The 12,869-nt window shown below is 38.2% G+C and overlaps 1 protein-coding gene across 1 annotated transcript; it reads right to left on the bottom strand.

The window, feature by feature from the left end:
* Positions 1-8,136: 8,136 nt before the first annotated feature.
* LOC122654424 (cysteine-rich receptor-like protein kinase 2) lies at positions 8,137-12,666 on the bottom strand. The gene is made up of 7 exons (XM_043848504.1): positions 11,892-12,666; positions 11,040-11,168; positions 10,822-10,958; positions 10,517-10,727; positions 9,996-10,230; positions 9,644-9,794; positions 8,137-8,513 (listed from the first exon to the last, which is right to left on the bottom strand). Exons 1-7 carry the CDS (start codon positions 12,640-12,642, stop codon positions 8,289-8,291), a joined length of 1,839 nt encoding a protein of 612 aa, XP_043704439.1. The 5' UTR covers positions 12,643-12,666; the 3' UTR covers positions 8,137-8,288.
* Between the last annotated feature and the right edge of the window lie 203 nt (positions 12,667-12,869).

The following is a 12,869-nucleotide window of genomic DNA, read 5'->3' as shown; positions in this document are numbered from 1 at the left end:
TTCAAGTGTAATTCTCTATTGAACGTAACATGTTAAGTTTTTGGGTTAAATTGTCTATAGAATCGTGATGCAAAGCTATATGTGGTCAAGATGTGATGCTAAATATGTTTCTCTTTTTATTTAATGCATAGAATCAGGGTCAATCAGTAGCTCTCGATCAATGTCAATCAGGGTCAAGCTGGGTTTGGTTGAGCCCGACAGGATTGGGCTTGGGCTGAGATATCTCAGCTCAATTTTAGGGCCAGATTGGGCTTGGGCTGAGGTAAGAGGACTTAGGGTTGGGTTGAGGTTATAAAAAACCCGGCCCTATTTCACCCCTATTAAGGGACTTCGTGCAATGGCCAGAGGATTACCTTCTCCCTTATCTCTTTAGGCGACATTTGGCCTAGCCACAATCGACAACCTTCTACTCAAAGTTGTTTTTTTTTTCCTGGGCAAAAGATCGCTATCTGGTCATGTAACCTTTGCACCAACACAGGGGCAATGAGAATGTGCGCATGAGCATCAATATAGATGAGATTTTTTATTTCATAGAGGGTGGGATAGTAATTTCATGTGTTTGAGTTTTTTTTTTTTCTTTTCCTTATTTCACGAGAGAACCTGAGATTTTTAATTAAACTAGAAAAACTCTTTATACCACTCTCCACCTCACAAAATGATCTTATTCTTGGATCTATTATTTTCCTTACAGAGACGATATATAAAAAACCCTAAAAGCCTAATCTCCACACAGTTTTAATTTTACTCATGTACATATAATGAATCCAAAGTTGAATCCGATCCAATTATAAATACATATCCAATAATAATTATGTGAACCTACACACCCAACCCCATAAGTTTGGGGGTATTGTCATCGCAATTAAATATTTCACTAAAATAAATCATCGCAATTAAATGTGGGGAGATGTGGGGAAATATAAAACATGGTTTTGGGGCATTGTTAAGACGTGTGTTTAGATAGCAGCGTTTATCAGATCATTGATGATGTATGCAATACTCTTTTGCAAAGAACGGGATACTTCGGACAAGAAGTCAAAAACACTTTTCTTGCCCCAAAAAAGTGAAGGGACACTTTAGTTTCTGCATACACGCGGATTACTTGGATCTAAAATTTTTTGGGAAAATTACATCTCCCTCCCCTGTATTTTGTCCTAATTATACGTTCCTTAGTTTGGTTTTCCCTTCTTACACTTTGACCCCCTCCAGCTTACGATGTTAACCTGCTGTTAGATATTATTTCAAAAAGACTATTTAACCCTTGTACTAAAACAACAGAGATTAAATTACAATGCTACCCTTCGCCGGGGATGGGAGACGAGGAGGAGGTTGGCGGCGGTTAAGAAGTACACCGCCTCTGGTTATCCTATGACGTTTGTTTCGTGGTCTCTCGCTCTATCTTCTTCATTTTTTTTGGTGGAAGGGGTTCGATTGAGATCAGAGTGGGGCAGTGGATGGTTTTGTGATTCACAGTGGTTGTTGGGAAGGGTTTCAGTGGTGGTCGATGGGATGGGATTAGGGTTTCAGTGGGAGAACGAAGGGATGGGGCTGGCGGTGATATGCAAAGGGGTGGGGTGTTGATTCGGCTGCTTTGTCTGAAATGTAACTGAATTTTTTACCCTTCCATTCAAATCCAGACAAAGAGCCGGAAGGGGACAGAGAGATAGAGATTTAACTAAACCAGGCTACCATATTTCATAGTTATTGTCAAAGGATATTCCTAGAAACAAACTATTCTCTCTTATAAATTCAGGCACCGGAGTTCCTAGATTATGCTACTCAAGGAGTTAACATTTCCTCTCTCATGTCAGAAATCTCTTTTTCACTATCATCTTGGCAGTTCACCAAAAATGTAACTGGGAATAAAGTCCAATATTCATATTTGATACAAAAACTAGCACAGGAATTGACCACTGTATTTTTCCATATCTGTTTTAACTATATGTGGACTATAATAGGAATCAGTGATTGCTTCATATTTCTTCTCAACAGTCATTGCCCTACTTTGGCGGCGTGATTCTCATTGTTCCTTCGCCGCTACAGCTTCCGGCGAAACTCCTTTTCCCTACGTGAGGGCTGTTTGTGCGCCAGAACAGGGGATTGGGGAAAATAAAACCAGAGATAAAAGGAGGAAGAGAAGAAGAATGAAGAAAGAGAAGGGATGGAAGGGTCTCGCTGGGCGGGAAAGAGGATGTGGTGCGGTTGGGCAGCATTGGTAGTGGTGGCGATGGTGGAGCGGCAATTGCAGTGGCAGTTGCAGGTTGTGATTCGATTAGGTTTTAGAAGAAGGAGAAGAGGTAGTGAAGGGGTGAAGAGGAAGATAAAATTGTCATAATCATTCCAGGAGCTTGGGGTTCGTGGGGTTTGGGGTTTACAAGGGTAGGGGTTGCAGGTTTCTTCAAGAAACAGAGAAAGGGAGACGTAGAGAGATGGGTTTTTTTCAGTTTCTGCAAATTCTGGGATTAGCCATGGCAGCCCTTCTCATGTTCATACGTTGGGTTTCGCTCATCCAACCGTATAAAAGGCTTCGAAAGAATGGTTGTAGAGGGGGTGGGGTCGAGTGGGGTTGCAGGTGGACGAGGAAGAAGAAGAAGAAGAATCTCAATCATAAGGGTACAAGGGTCTATTTACATGGACCAGGGTTAATTTGGGAATTATGAAAAATCTAACACTGTCACATCAACACTTAACAGACGGATGTTAACGGCAGGGGTTAAATAGTAATATTTTTTAAAATATAGGGAAGGAAAATGTAACGTGGAAAAACCAAAGAGAGGAATGTATAATTAAGGCAAAATACAGGGGAGGGATATATAATTTCCTTAAATTTTTTTGGGCGATTATTCTCTGGATGTGAATGCAAACTGCGCCAAAACACACGGGGTGATTATTTCAATCATGTAGGGGGTAGGGCGATAATTTGCCCATCCCATGTGTCTGGTGCAGGCATCCTATGCCCCCAACATAGAAAACATTTGATTTTTTTTTTTTTGTTTAATAAAAAAAAGGGTTTTACTTGGTGTAACCATGATTGGTTACTGAGCTTGAAACCAAGACACTTGCACTTGACTCGAAAATTGGAAATCCTTTTCAATAGAGGTATTTTGGGTTGTGAAAAGGTTACCTTCATTATGGTGGTTTGTCTCATATGGGAAGGGTTTTCTCTCTTGTATTCACATAGGATGGTGACGATTTATTGTCTCCACCCTTGATAAGGGGTGTCAATTGATTGGTTCGGATTGAATTAGGTTGCAAAAAAGTTACCTTCATTATCGTGGTTATCGTGTTGTTTTTGGTCTGGTTTGGATTCGGGTTAACATATATATGTATACATAATTATGAAAAATATATATATATTTTTTATTTATGAATTTTGGGGTGGATTGGTTTGATTTGGTTTCAGGTTCACAATACCTTAATAAAAAAGGATCCAATAAGGATTGATTTGGTTCAATTCAGCCTTGCTCGGGTGGGGATCAATCTGATTTCACCATTCGGTTTGCATTTTGACATCCCTACTTGATTACACCAAAATTTATGAGTTAAAAAAAAAATTAAAAAATTAAGGAGCAAAGGCTTTTGATATTGCTGAGCTTCCTCAACCCCTCTACGACTAGCTAGCTCTTCTATTCATGAAATCCACTACCACTTGCGAGTCAGAACATACTTTGGCTTGTCTCACACCTCTTCTTAATAATTCTTCCATGTCCGACGAGTATCCGAAAGAAGTCTCTTAATGAGCGAGCAGTGGGGTTTTAACAATGTGGAGGGATCTGCTTACACGACAAATCTCTTTATTAACTTATACATATTTGTTAAAAAGGAGAATGTTTTCTGTGCCGCAGTGCAGGTTGCATCTAGGCAAATAGGTAGTCTGTGCAGGAGGGCAGGGTGGTCATTACGCCCACCCCCATGTGCCTGGGTGCAGCCTGCGCTGCGGCACAGAGAACAGCACCCCTTATAAAATTCTAAGCATTAGATCATAGACAAGGGAATCATGTCACCGGCCTGAAATTTTCAAAGATATAATTTTGGATGAGATCCAATTGCATTCTTTTCATCATCAGTTTTATCGTTTCTAATCATAATTTTGGACCAAGTTTTCATTTAGCCACCGTGATTTATTCGTGGCAGGCTGAAGGATGGACATGAGAGGATATCGGGAGGGCATTTTAGGGATTATATTAAAATCTTATAGGGTTTGTAAACTTTAGGATGAGTTGGTGAACCTTCACTGTAGGGTGAAGGAAAACTTTCTCCATTAATTTTAAGTAAAAAAAAAAACATTATTCTATTAATTACCTTTACAACAGTTGTAAGGAAACCAAGGTATTTTTCCTCAATTGACCCTGTTTGTTTCGTTGTAATAGTTTTATTTTACATGAATATGTTTCTTCTCAGTCATTTAAAATTTTTTTTTGAGTAAAGAAGAAATTTATTTAAAACCACGAGTCATTGTTTTTTAACATGGAAACAGACGGAGGATCCTTCAATGTAATGAAGGCAATTGGTGACTTGGGAAAATGCCTGAGCAAGGCTTGCATGGCCTTAGGGTTTCCTCTGATCTCACAGAGCACGATCCAGAGAGAGATTAGAATATTAATATTGAAGCACTGTACATGATAATGTTATTCTAATGGCAACTGGGCAGCAGCCCTCTAACCCTCTAACCCTATTTATCAAAGCTTGGCCCTCTGCCGGCCTCCATTATAAAAGCTCTCAATTAGTAGCAAGTAGCAACCACAAACCCTGAAGCCTTCGCTTTACCATTTTCAGTCTTTCTCAGCGCCTCCGGCCCTCTTCTTCTTTCCTTCCTTCCTTCCTTCCTACGTTTATGTGTAGTCATCTAGAGATATATATGTTTTGGTTTTAGTTTTGGTTTTGGTGCAAAAAAACTTCCATCCGCATGCGACAACCATGGTGGGCAGAGCGGCCATATTTTGCACATATTGATAAGATAAGCATTCACAAGTGCTTCTTCTGCTTCTAAATTTTCATTAGAGGTTTTATGTGTGATTTTCACACTAAACCTCAGGATTTTCAAGCATACATTAATTACCTTTTTTCCACTTTTTCTTTTTAATCCCTTTTTTTTTTTTTTTTTGGTTCGTTTGGATTCATTCTAATATATGATTTGGCCTTACTTATACTTAATTAGATCCTCTAACTGCCCAGTTGTTTAACCATCCGATCGATCGATCGAGGGTGTATCACTGGGGAAGTAAGGTACGTAGTCGTCCAGTAGTCAAGATTTGTTGAATGTAATGGTACTCGATCTTGTGCCTGGGCTGGCCTCTCTTTTTCTTTGAAACATATAGAGGGTCGTCATGTCAGATCTATCTATCATGCATCTTCTAGACACAGGGGTGCGTATTATGACCATGACCACCACACCTCTTGATATCGAGGGATTGATATGAATAGACCGCATATCAAATTTCAAGCTTAAATCGAATCATATATGCTCCCATCTAATGGCATACCCTCTCAAGTATGTCTGTGCACCTTCTCGATAGTCTTAGGTTTTTTCAATGGTAGACCTAAAATTAGTCTTAGGGTTTTTTTTCAATGGTGACCTAAAATTTGACAAGTGAATAAGAAACCATTGGATCTAACTTTCACAAAAATTTGGTAGCATTTGACTTGACTTGTGATAGGACAAAGCGTTCATTAAGGAGATTCTTTCATAAACAACCGCTTCTTAAATCTTGGTTAGCCTGCCAGTCCGTTAAGCTTTCTATAGCAAAACCCTAACTTATGCTTGGGAAGTATAAAAGAGAGGCGACCCCTCCTCTCCAATGAGGCATCCAACAACTGGGCTGGTTGGATGCGTACAAGCCCTGCATAGGCACACATTCTGATGCATGCACAATCAGCCAAGCCATTGGATGCTTATTGGGCACTCATTGAATGTGACACTCATTGGAGAAGAGCTGGATCCAGGAAGGGGGAGGGGGGCTGTGAACAAGTTGGTATTGCAATTAGTATCCAATTGAGCGATTGATTAAGTGATGGGCTAAATTAAGGGTCTCAAGAGTTGGCCTGAACAGATAGTATTGATTTGAACCAATCGATTGAACCCTAAGACTTGCTCGATCGATTACTAAATGTGTCAGACTCAAGCATTGAACAATTAATAATTGGATGTTTTCGGTGCAAGGTAATGGCCCGATAATTCAATTGGGACCTAATGAATACTGTGACCAACTGATAACCAACTGCTTATAGCCCGATTAGCCCATTTAAGCCTAAAGATGATGATAGCCAATTTATGGCTCATTTATAGTTTGACGCCTTGACCAATTAATTAGCTTGTTTAAAACCCGATTACCTTGACCCTAATTATGAACTGGTAACCAACTGAATAGAAACATGTCCATAGGAGAGGCCTACAAGGCCCAATTGCTTAAACGGATGGAAATGGTGTGAGATCTCAAATTGGTAAAGACCGATTAGGCTTGACTGAAATTGACCGGACCCGACCGGTTGACACCCGCTTAATTTTGTGATATCAAAGGTGATGGAAAAAAAAACTGGGTTTGACAAGGATTAAAGCAGAGACTTTATAGACAGAAATTAGTTCAATGGGATAAAAAAAAGGTACGAAAACAAAAGAGTTGGAACCAAAGAATAGAGAAGCACACAACAGATTATTTGGGACTATCGGCCAAGGCTATAGATTTGATAAGAGACAGATGTCTCAAGTCTCAAGTCTCAACCCAACTCAACTTAAAAGTCTTGTCTTAATTAAATGGGATCAAATTTGAATCATATCACTATCCTTTATCTAAGCATCGAGATCATCATTGTGTGCTGATGAGTCATAGTTCGACTCACCCAATCCCCAGGCCACACGTGGAGAATTGGACAACTATCGAACTGTTTAGGTTAAATCAAATTATGCAGAAAGGTGCAAATTGAATGACCCGATGCCTCGGGTTGGGATAATCAACTCAGGTCGGCCTGGCGCTCCAAGAACCTGGTACGGTTAACTAACCTAAACACAAACCCCAATTAGGTCAAAGTCATGTTTTCTACGTGACTACCAACCTGACACATGTCAAACGCAAATCATCCCACCTAGGACTACATAAGGCCGAGTTTATCGTCTATAATCATATGGTACACACATCGATCAAATAAACCAAAACTATAAATAGACATGCCTAATCCAGGTAAAAGGGACTCTCTCTTTACTCATTTTCTTAAGTTTTTAACTTGGGAGAGTTATCTGTTGTAGAGGTCTGATTTAGGCATTGAAGTGTACTAACCGGCTCAGGTTGGCACTCTCTTGTTTGATGTTGTCTACCTGTGCAGGTCGGCCCGACCAAGTGGACCGCAACTCGGATTCTGCCACAACATGTGCTAACTCCAACAATCTTCTCTTTGACTCTTCTTGCTTCTAAACCATCTTTAATGTACTCATTTCTTATTTTATATATTATTATTAAAATATATATATATTCATCTCAATATCCTCATTTTAATTACATAAAATTAATTATTTATTATTTACTTTTAGGAGAATTATTACTAATAATTTGGCCTTTCAATTTGATGCTTTTCATGCTATTTTTCAAGATTTTCTTATCATCCTGCATCTTTTTTTTTTTTTGATGAATTAAAATTATATTATAAAGAAGAAGGGGGGGGGGGGGAGAATAGCCTGACAGCAAGGAAAAGAATAAAAAAAAAAGAGGCTTGCCTAAGGAAGGACCGGCTGCAAAAGGGAAATAAACAAACCCTAATATACAACTGCGAGTATTTTACAAAGGCATGGGGGAGTTAGACAAGCTTGGAAGAAATATCAAAAAAGATATCATTCCAAATCTTATTTAAAGAGCGAGAGTTGGAAGCCCATCTTCGAAGGTTACATGCCTTTTTTTTTAAAAGATTTTTTTATCATCCTTAATCAACAATAAACTGGATATCTTTGGTTTCTTAATAATACAAGGAACCAACACTTCCGTTTGACTCTTTTTTTTTTGGTTTAATATATGGAACAACCAGTTTAACTACTTACAGTCCTACATTACATGCAAATAAATGTGTCTCAAGTTGCGATTACAACCTCATGTGGAGAATGCAGAAACTAGGAAGTAATGAAGCATGAACCTGCTAAAGAGATTATCATTTCCTGTATTGAGGTAACATAAAAAACACATGGTGTCTTCTACCATGTAATCTCTTCTTCCAGGTATCAGGGAATCTGATGATCCAGAAAGGCTTGGAGAAGAAACCAGGGATAACAAATGGGAGCTTTCACCTTCTTCATTGCTTTCCATTGCTTAAACATCTAAAAATGGTGGGTCGGTTGGTAAAAGGTCCTCTTGATCCCCATTGCTTCTTAGCAATTCCACCACCTTTACCATTGTTGGACGATAACCTGGTGTCGCTTGTGTGCATAGTAATCCCACACACACCACATGTAAGATCTCATCCTTCACTCTATCCTCATAGAAACTTCTATCTATTATTTTTTCGACTGTGTTATCCTTGTAATGGCTCCATATCTGAAAACAAAGGGCATAAGAAATATAATTGAAGCAACAGAACATCTGCAAAGCTTGGGAACAAAGACAAATGATCTTCTATGTGTGTCATAGCATGCATGTGACTTTTGGACTCCATTCACATTGATGTTAGCAGTATTACATTGTGAATTTTGTGGAAGAAAAAATAACAATCAAATGGAGTCTTCAAATCTGCAAACTCAAATAATGACATATACAGACTTCAATATCCTTTTTCCTTTTTTTAAAGGAGTAAGGTGGACTAAATAACTCAAATGCTTCTATTGTTGGATCCATAATTATGCATATGGATACTTGGAATTGGTGGATCTTTTTATATCCCATAGTTTTGGGTCATGGATCAAGCCAAGGATCACAATCCCGTTTATCCATCCTGTACATTGTCCTTTTCCTTCCATATTCCAAAAGAAATATTAAATGTATAGGAACAAAATTATACAAAAATGAATTCTTCATATGGAACTATTTTATCTTTTCGATAAGAATTTGTACATGACATGGGAGAACCTCTCTTTCTATTTATAATTGAAGAAGGTAATGAACTTATCCGCGAGATTGGCAAATGGAGTCCTGAGCTAGCTGCTACATGTGAGGTATGGAAGGTGATCAAATTTGAATTCCCAGCCATGAATACATTGTAATCCAGTATTAAACTCGGCCAATCATTTACTTTTACTATAAAGGAAAAGAATTGAGCCGAATAAAGAATGAGATGCACAATTCCTGGCCAAGCCCTATATGCACCTGCAGCCTAGGACCTGAAAACAAGGGTGAATATGGTGATATATTCACTTTACAGACAATTAGCAAAAAGAGTGAGGAGTGATGTGATTCAGATTGAAAGAGCTAAAAGAGCTAGTGGTAGGCCTAAAATGACTCTAGGAGAAGTGGTGAGGAAAGACATGCATAGCTTAGGACTAGTAACGAGTATGGCTTTGAATATAGCTGAATGGAGAAAAAGGATCCACATAGTTAACCCCATTTACTTGGAATAAGGCTGAGTTGAGTTGAAGACAATTAGCATATATTGTGATCTCCACAATGACACCCAAAGATAAAACGGCAGCAAATATAATTAGGTAATCTGAGAATGAAAATTAGTTACATACCCTAGCTAAGAAACATTTCCCTGCCTGTGATACCACCTCACTGGTGCAACTTTGACCAGTTACTACTTCAAGAGTCAGAACTCCAAAGCTGTATACATCGGCTTTCTCAGTCAGGTGACCATGTACAACATACTCAGGAGCCATGTATCCTCTGCAAACACTTTCTTCTTTCAGTTCAAAGATCATAAAAGCAAACCAAAGGATTAAAAATTTTACACCAAATTAAATTAAGACTCAAATTGTTGGTGAAAGTTGAAAAACTCAGGATAGTTTTATGCAAGTTTGGGGAGCAAACATGTATTTATTTGAAAAGCATAAAAAATATTGATTGACCAAGTTGTTGATCTCTTACATCGTTCCTACTGCTCCAGTGTTAAGATGGGTTAGACCCTCTGCAAAAGATCTTGCAAGTCCAAAGTCTGTTATCTTGGGCTTAAATTTATCATCAAGGAGAACATTACTTGCTTTGATGTCTCTGTGGATGATCCGGATTTCCGACTCCTCATGGAGATAAGAGAGACCTTCTGCCACCCCTTGAATGATATCCAATCTCTTCTCCCAATCTAAAACTTTTGCTCGACTATGGTCTGTTTCAAAGTATCAGAATTAGATTACAAAATAATCCAGAGTAGATAAAACTTGAATCATTTAACATCAACTTAGACTTAACTCTTATTTCTATATGACCATGCCTATGCTTCAAGGGTTTCTCTGGTCTACCAGCTTGTCATTCTTAAATCCTTTCTAGATTCGTAATTCACTTTTCTAATGCATTATTGGTATGATGAAAATCATGAAATACCTCTATGCATTTCAGCAGCAACCTCTATGAAAATTAATACAGTAGAAGCAAAGTTTGATTCACCAACATACCAAATATAAACTGATCCAGGCTCTTGTTGAAGTAGTACTCATAAACAAGCAGGCTTTCGGGGCCATCAGCACTGCAACCAAGCAATTTAACTAGATTTTTGTGGCGGAGGCAGTTGATCAGTTCCACTTCATTTAAAAACTGATCAACCCACTGTCTTGTATTCAGGAACAACCTCTTCACCGCAAATTCTCTTCCATCAGGAAGTACACCCTACAACATATTAAAAAGTGGGAAAAGAAAAAAAAGTCACAAATGCCGCCAAACCTGACAACATATTAAAATATTTTCTTAGTTTTTGTTCTACCTTGTACACAGTTCCATAGCTGCCCTGGCCAAGTTTGTTGGATGTGTCAAAATTCTTGGTAGCCTTTCTCAATTCCTGGTATCTGAAATTGAGCTTGGACTGAGAAATGGTAGCAGAAAGTCCTGCTCCATATACAGCTGTAAAGAATTGAATAGATCAAAATTCCTTCCACATAATTGTCTTCTTAGTTCTGATCAATTTTTTTCTGTGCTGCTTACCTTTAAGAGACTTAGAATCCGACTTGCGGAAACATCCCTTGGCTTTCCAAATCCCAATTCCAATTCCACTTAAGAGTAGCACAACTCCAACAGAGGAACCAATAATAATCCATAAGGTCTTATTATTCCCTGGAAACAAGTTTCGTTTGAACTTAAAACAAACAAAACTATTGATTGACCTAAACACATAATTTTTTTTTAATAGAAGAGTTAAAGTAAATGTAATCAATTAAAGAGAGATATAGAAGATAACTCCTTTTCAGATTTATGTGATTCCAGCCCATTTCTAGATTGTGTAATTCATTTCACCAACAAGCACACCAATGAGAACTCCAATTCTTGCAGAAACTAGAAAGTAACCCTTTTTCATCATTTTCTTATGTTGGTTTTTTAATATTTAGTAGATCAGTTCTATTTCAGATTGCTCAAATAAGCTAGAATTGTTTTGAAAGTTCAGGGATGTAAAAGATGCAGACAAATTATAATTTAATATTCTTTCCACAACTCTTCCTTTCTCTTATCTCTCAAATATGTTGTCAAAACCAAACAGAAACAATTCAAACCACTTACATTTAGATAACATAGATTATAAGCAACAAATTTGATACAACAACAATTCAGATAATAATCCCATATTTTTCTCTTCTACCCCTTTCCCACTTGTTTTATCTGTATGTGTGTAAGTGCAGCTGCCTGCATGTGAGTGTGAGAACATGTTTCTCTGTGTTTCTTTTTTTTTTTTTTCATAAAGAGGGAGGGCAATTTGAACCCTTCTTGATTACATTAAAACCAGAAATTGATATCTCTAACTTGTTCTGATTAAGCTTTTAGAATGAAAGGTTTCAAGTTTACCTGATGAATTTGAGGTGGTTGGAACTGAGTTCCAAAACATCCCAGTTGAATACCTCAGATAACAACCAGCATTAAGTGACCGACCTTCAACAGCTGGAGAACATGAAATGACAGAAGAAGCAGCAGCTTGGAGGCAACTATTGCATTTCTGGTTGTCCAAGCTCTCCCAACATTGGGCAAGAGCATATACTGAGAAATTGGAGTTTGAAACCGATCCAACAGCAAAACCCCGATTCCTAATAGCTTCTGTGCTAACATTCCCAACAACCTCATTGACAATTTCCATAAACTTACCAGGCAAGGAACTATTCTTACTGTAATTACATACTTTTGAGTCCTCTGAATCCATGGTATCATTGAAGAATGAAAAATTTTCATAACGACCAAAACACCCTTCCAGAAAAATCCTTCCTCCTGTTTTAGGATAACATTTAGGTAGAATGGATCGAATTTCTGAGAAGCAAAGTGAGCAATCTATTAAATTTAGGTCTTTGAAGCACTGGGCAAGAGCATAAACAGCATTTGGGCCTTCTCCGACAACGGTAGTCCCAAACCCATTTTGATTAACAAGAGAGCTTAGATTATCCATTGCAGGAACAAAGTAATTGGCAAGAACAGCACCTGAAGCAGCAGTAGTTGTGTTGCAGTAGAAGCCTGCGATACTTGTCTGAGGGTCTGCCAATGAAATCACCCAAAAGCTTGATACAACGAAGACAACAAAAGTAACCCCTTTGTTTTCTGCAATACCCATGTTTTGACAGACCCAAAATCCTAAAAGGTATTATTAATAATTCTTCAGAAACCAGCAAAATCAGTAGAGATGAGTTCTAATTTCAAAATCACCGCTTTTCTGTGCAGCCCTTCAAGAGCAAAGGCGCTTGGTCCGATGATCTGCACGAAACCACAAGATCTGCTGTGAAGAAGAAGAAGGCTGGTTTGATAATCTGGCGTATTCTTGCATCCTATTATCTAGTAAAT

Source organism: Telopea speciosissima, chromosome 3, assembly GCF_018873765.1.
Source record: "Telopea speciosissima isolate NSW1024214 ecotype Mountain lineage chromosome 3, Tspe_v1, whole genome shotgun sequence".
In the NCBI taxonomy this organism is placed as follows: domain Eukaryota; kingdom Viridiplantae; phylum Streptophyta; class Magnoliopsida; order Proteales; family Proteaceae; genus Telopea; species Telopea speciosissima.
This window is presented reverse-complemented; position numbering and strand designations above follow the sequence as displayed.